Here is a 6403-nt window from a genome sequence, read left to right on the forward strand (position 1 = left end):
CGCGGCCGCCCCTCCCGTCCCGGCCCGTCCCGTCCCGTCCCCTCGCGGGGAAGAGGCGCTGGGAGCTCGCAAAGCCATGGAGAAGCGCACCAAAATGCCGAAGCTCGCTGCCGCCGCCGCCCCGGAGGGAGGAACGCGGCACCAGGGCTTGTTGGATAAAGACAGCGTGAGCGGCCGCCTGGGCGGGAGGTGGCGGTGGTGGTCGTTAAGCTGGGGACGGCGGCTCTGTGGGAAAGGGAAGGGGGGTTGAGGGCGGCGGTAACGGCCACAACGGCGGCGCCGCGCGCCTGATCACGTGGCCCTGGCGCGGGGAGGGCGGCGGCCTCGCGCTCCGCCGTCGTCCTCGCCCTGAGGCGGTGGCGGCCCGGGACTGCGGCCCTTCGGCTGGCGAGGGACAGAGGGAGGGGGCTTGGGTCCTTCGGAAGGACGGTACGGCGCCTGGAAGGACGCGGGGGCTCGGCGTGTGGTGAAGAGGTGAGCGGGATCGTGTGAGAGCTTGTGTGGGAAACGCTGTCCACAGCGGGTTCGCCTCCGGTTCGGGATAGCTGGTCCCCTCTGTACCGGGCCGGTGTGCCGCCTCAGGCGTGGGGAGGCAAAGCTTGTGAGAGGCTTGTAAAAGGGAGGCAAGGGTCGTCCTCCCTTTGGTGGTGCAGGCTTTCCGACTTGGGGTGCTACTGTAAGTCCTCTGGGTTAGGGGGTGTGCCCTCTTTTGACGAAATAAACAAGAACTCTTTCTTTAAAACAGTTATTGGATGTTCTACCAGACCCGTTAACAAACGGCGTTTCCTTCAAATGGCAAAAGCTTTCTTCTCTCAGCATACCTAGTTCCATATGTCCAAGGTTAAGCCAACGTAGCAGAGTAAGAACAGGCTTTTGTACAGTCAAATGCAAAGTCAGTTCTTGTATTTTTGAGAGATTCTTTCACAAAGGATGCAAATATTATACAGAAATGGAGTTGTAACATTGCGCTAAAACTTGCAATCAACAGTATTTGTGTTGTGAAATACAGAACTAGGTTTATTTATTAGCTGTTTGTGTAGAAATACCAGTAAGGTTTTTGGTTGCCTCATCAGTAAATGGCTTCTTGCACATGAGGAAAGGCTTATGAAAACTTCTGTCGCTAATAATAGCATTTAAACCTGTAAGTAACGGCATTGTTAGAAGTCGTGTGCTATAGACGTGAATTTTCTTCCATCGTTAATGGTACAGGCTGAAAGTGGCATGATGCATGCTGAAACATGTTAGCAAAGAATTGCTGTTCGGTTGCGGCCTTTTTCACAGGTTCATTTCCACTGACGTGGATTGGGATGCTCATGTGAGCAGCTCAGCTGGCAGACTTGAGGTGGTTTTTATCCTGTTAGGAGACCTGTGATGAGCAGGGAGGGGCTATGGTCTTTATAGATCTGAGTTTCAGTTAGAAGATAATGAGCGTCCACGGCCTAAGTGCAAATGTGTTTGCTCCTTGCATTTTTAGTGTAGTGTAAGTACTATTCAGAGTTTGCATTGTTGGCATGGTATCAACAAACACCTGCAGCCAATTTGCGCTAGGGCTGCCAATGTCACTGGTTTATAACAGAATTATCTAACAGTAAGGAACCAGAGGAATGACGTAGGTCATATCACAGTGTTGACAGGGCTAATGTGTAGACAATTTCATAGAGAAGAAACTGCACTGCTTCCTTTATTCTCAAACTCCTCTGACTGAAGGATTTGTGAGCCCCTGAGCAGGGCATCTTTTCAAATAATTCTCACTAGACTTTTATATCGTCCATAAGTGTATGATTTTTTTTCTCTACTGCTTAGTGTAAGCCTTACACTGTGGTATTTTATCACTTTTGTGCTCTTTTGTGCTCTCCTGAGAAGGAACTGGTGATTGATTTTTCTCTCACCCAAGTTCTAGCTGTAGTCAGGAAGTGGAGCAAGGGACAGGAGAGTCAGCAAAACTTGAATGTGGTTAGTTAGGAGGTAGCTGGTATGGAACACCACTGTCTGTAGCGTTTGTTGTGATCTCATTGGTTCCACGTGCTTTTCTGTCTTGTTATCATTTTACAGTTCTGTTTTAAGCCAGCCATGGAGGACAGCAGGGGACATCTTTTGTGTGCATCATCAGACTTGCTGGCATTCATAGAGAGCCAAATTTTGTTATGTGTGTTGAAGAGAATGATAGTATGCAAGCTGGGTGGGGAGAAAACTTGGGCCTTCAGAGTTCTGACGACAAATAAAAAGAAGTACTACTGGTGTTAATTTCCAAGTAAAATTACTAAGCTTGCAGATTGGAGCATATTTTTCCCTTTTTTTAATTAATGAGCAAATTAAGCTATTAATACATAAGACATTTGTTTAGTAGCTTCACAAGGAATGAGGACAAGTAGAATTACGCAGTAAATGAGCTGAGCATATATTTTGAGTTTGTGTAGGCTGTTTTAATGAAAAGCTTGAAGTTGTGGTTAACAGACTTGGACACATATGTCAGTATCTGTGTGTGTTTTTACTTGGAAAATGGTGTGGATTCAGAGTGCTAGTATGGTGTGTCTGATCGACTGAGTTTAAATGCAAACTTAGAATCAACATAGAATCGTTTCATTTGGATTTTGGTGGAAAAGAAAATAAATTGAGTGAAAGTTAACTACTGTTCTCTCTTTTTCACTCAAAGCAGTAGTGTCAAAACAGCCAGAAGAAAAGATACCCATTTTCTAGCTTTTCTGCTTTTTTCATAACGTATTCCTAGGCTAACTGCTTTTTTCCTCTTAACTGTACACTGTAAATTATTATTTAGAGACTGTTAAATGCTAAAATATTGGGGTGTGATGTGGACTTTTTTTATAATTTTGCACAGATGAAAGGAAAAAGGACACAATCAAATTACGAAGCTCTAGGTACAGCTCCAATGGAAGAAGAGTGTTTTAGTGATTCAATGAAAACTAAGCTATTGTCATTCAAAGCTAATAGGGCGAAGATAAGATATGCTAATACGTACAGACTGGAGTCACATAATAAATTTTGGGATTATTTAGTAAGAGACAAAGCTCAAGCAATACTAACGGTATAGTATTTTTTTTAAACTAATTGACTGATTTTATTGCAAAAGTAGCTTGTCTTCAAAGATTGTATTAGCGGAACAGTGTAAGTTGTATAAACTAAACATACGCATAAGTCTTTGCAGACTTCAAGTTTTGGCACACAAATGTAATGTGAACGTGCTCCAGTTTGCAAAGTGCAGGCAGCCTTCTAGGTCACCACTGAGCACGTGCTTTTAAGATGGAGCTGAAGCTTCTTAAACTCTTACCCATTTCTAAATCAAATTGAGCTGTAGCACAGTTAAAGTACCCTAATCTGCAAAATATCCAGTTATCCGAAGATCCTGACGTTGAATTTGTGGAATTCTACTCCTTCAGTTAGTTCTGTGAATATCACATGACCTACACAAGAAATACACTTGATGTCCTTGACAGTCTGACTGCCACATACAAAAATTAAGCAAAAACCAAGGAGAACAATCTGTTGAGATAATATGTAGCTGTTAGTGATACCTTGAATAGTTACAACCAACTCTTGTAATTCTGCCTTCTGGAAGACATGCCTGGGATATTTGGCACAGGTGTTTGTATCACTGTTTTCCAGTGAACTGAGCTCAAATGACGGAGAAGAATACACTCCTGTTTGTTAAGTGGAGATTGGCTGGACGTGTTTGTCACTTTCAAAAAATAGATAAAACATTTTAGAGTAAAAATAGTGCAGCCTTTGCTGTGTAAGGGCATCATCTATATTGACTGTTTTACTCAGTAGTTCTTCTAATGTTCTCCTAATGAAAATTACTGTAAAAGTTTTTTTGCGAAAGACTACCAGGGTGAAAACTAAGATCTTTCAAAATTGTTTTTGATTGATAGAATAAACTTCAACAAGCCAAATACGATGGAGTTTCTAGTCCCTCCTTGTGTGCTTCAATCTCAGAAGAAATATTAAAGGCTGTGAAGGAATTGGACTTTGACCGTTACAAGTACGTGGTATCAGTACTAATCGTGGAGAAGGCAGGTCAGGCAATAAATGTAAGCAAACAAATTATTAATTATATTTTTTGCAAATTGAAAATAACTTTCATAACTGTGTGTTATCTCCAAGGTGTTCAAGTGCATTCAGCAGCTTAACTAATTTGAGGTGGTCTTGAAGCCTTTAGGTTCTTTATGGAGAGTAGTATGCCAGGTGACGATTTAAGGTGCTGCTGTTATTCTGCCTCACCCTGTGAAGGCTGTCATCTTTTTGCGTTCGGTAACAGTGTTAAGCAGCCCTTGCTGCTTTTCCCTGTCAACCGGTTATTTCCGCTGTGTGCTGTGCCAGTACGATTGCATGACTGCAGTGAATTTTCTTTTTCCAGTGTACTTTGATCTCCAGCGGGGTCATCGTATTCAGCGCAAAATGCCATGCAGTTGTAGTGTGGGGTGACACGGAAAGGAGCAGGGGCAAGGAAGGGGATGGAAACTTTCAACTGTAGCTGCCACCAAACATGCTCCTGGGACTACAAATTAACATTACTGATCTGAACTTGGCGCACCCAAAAGAAAAGTATTCTAGACTTTCCTGCGTTGTGTATAAATTTACATGTATTGCAAGCTCCAGTTGGCATTCAGAATGCTTTTGGGTATCTTGCTGAATGTCAGAGAGCACTTCTGTTTAGGAGTGTTCATCATCAGCTCTTAAAACCTGTTGAAACCATTCCTGGTTTTAGTGGGTTACGTGAAAAAATGTCTGAAGGGTGATCAGCTTCAGTAATGAGGCCAGTCTGTGAGGGGCCTGTGTCTACCTTCTTTTCTGGTGCTGTCTCATAGTACACTGCCTCTGAAGTTGTACTTTGACTGAAGAGCTGTAGGTTAAAACCAATTACTGAAATGGTCCCAGTTAACTTTTTTCTCCTGAGGAATACATTTATTCCAGCAGTCAGTTCACACGTTTTAGCTCTGAAAACAGTTTTATCAAAAAAGCTTAGCGCCCAGTAAATGGTCACAAGTAGACTGGAGTAAGCTGGAAGTGGAGGAGTGGGAGACATGACTTCTCAGTTGTGTATGTTCCCAAAACTAATGTCTGTTCACCTTGCTTTTGAAGGGGTGCTGTTATAGTACGCTAAAGTGCTAGCAAGCAAACATGAGAGGGAACTGAGTTTTTGGTGTAGAGATTTGTGGATCTCTCGGGGTGGAAGCTTTACTGTGAAGCACTAATGTGTATTCTGACATCGAACAGGACTTGTTCATTTTCACCGTCATTTTGCAGTTGTTGTTACTATTTGTAACTCTCATAATGCAATTATATCAGCATTTATGTAATGCTGTGTGTTCCTTTAAAAAAAATATAAAAACTGTGCTGTATATAGATTCATGAACAGCTTTTTCTTTTCTTTCCTTTAGGTTGCCAGCAGATGTGTCTGGGATGTTCAGAGAGACACTTGGGTTTCAGCGAAATGTGAAACTGAAACATTTATTGTACTGGCTTTGGTAATGGCTTGTTACTACGAGTAATAGTCCAAAAGCCACACCTGGTTTTCTGCATCACGGTACTTGATATATTCCAAAATTTTCAGAAGGTCATTATTTTAGTATTAATTTTTTTCCTAAAGCTGTTGTACATTGAAATTGACATACAGTTGAGATCATTTTGCTCGTTTTTCTCTGTTAAAAATAGCTTTTGAAATGTACATGGCTGAGTAGGTGTGGGCTTCATCTGTTGTAATGCTCTGCTGTGGAAGTTGAAGCAGCTGGTATAAGGCCAAACTTTGCAAAATTTTGAATGTTGCTTGTCTGTTGCATGCCTAGGATTGTTGATGAATGTTTACAATAAACTGCAGGTATCGGTATTCTTAAAATCCTGCTCCTTGTAAGAAAAGGCCGTGTTTGGGTTTTTTTCCTAGCTGTACCTATGATGAAATGCCAGTCCGTGTAGAAACCTGGCTGGGAGGAAAGCCGTGTTTCACGCGCTTGGAAACTTGTGGATGTTTCCCATCCTTTGCCTGGAATGAAGTGTGAGTTGGGTCATTAGCTTCCGTGGGCCTTAACCTCACATTAGATGTCAGCTGCGTTCAGGCAGGCGGCAAAGTATGGCATTGGGTGTGTTTGGTCATTTCAGCCGAGTGGCAGCAAGGATGGGGTCAGTCACGGGGTTATCGGCAACGGGGCCGCAATGGGCAAGGGCAGCGACGAGCCTGTTCCGAAAAAGATGACTCTGGCAGATCCACGAAGCGCGCGGGCGCCTGCTTTTGGAACTGCCGCCCGTGGACGTGGAGCGCTGCTGCCTTTTCCGTTGCCCGTTGTATTGTGCGGAGCTGAACAGAGACGGGTGCGAGCACGGACCGATGCTTCTGAACGCCCCTGGGCCTGCCCGGAGCCGCCTACGGGCAAAGGGGCGAGGGACGGGGAGC

General features: G+C 43.8%; 1 protein-coding gene across 1 annotated transcript; it reads left to right on the forward strand.

Annotated features, from left to right (window-relative positions):
• Positions 1-2836: 2836 nt before the first annotated feature.
• On the forward strand, positions 2837-5549 carry TCTE3 (t-complex-associated-testis-expressed 3). Its single transcript, XM_010562696.1, has 3 exons — positions 2837-3043; positions 3888-4046; positions 5397-5549. The coding sequence occupies exons 1-3, from the start codon at positions 2837-2839 to the stop codon at positions 5505-5507; spliced, it is 477 nt and encodes a 158-aa protein (XP_010560998.1). The 3' UTR covers positions 5508-5549.
• Positions 5550-6403: the final 854 nt, after the last annotated feature.

Source organism: Haliaeetus leucocephalus, unplaced genomic scaffold (genome assembly GCF_000737465.1).
Source record: "Haliaeetus leucocephalus isolate CR32 unplaced genomic scaffold, Haliaeetus_leucocephalus-4.0 Scaffold162, whole genome shotgun sequence".
Classification (NCBI taxonomy): domain Eukaryota; kingdom Metazoa; phylum Chordata; class Aves; order Accipitriformes; family Accipitridae; genus Haliaeetus; species Haliaeetus leucocephalus.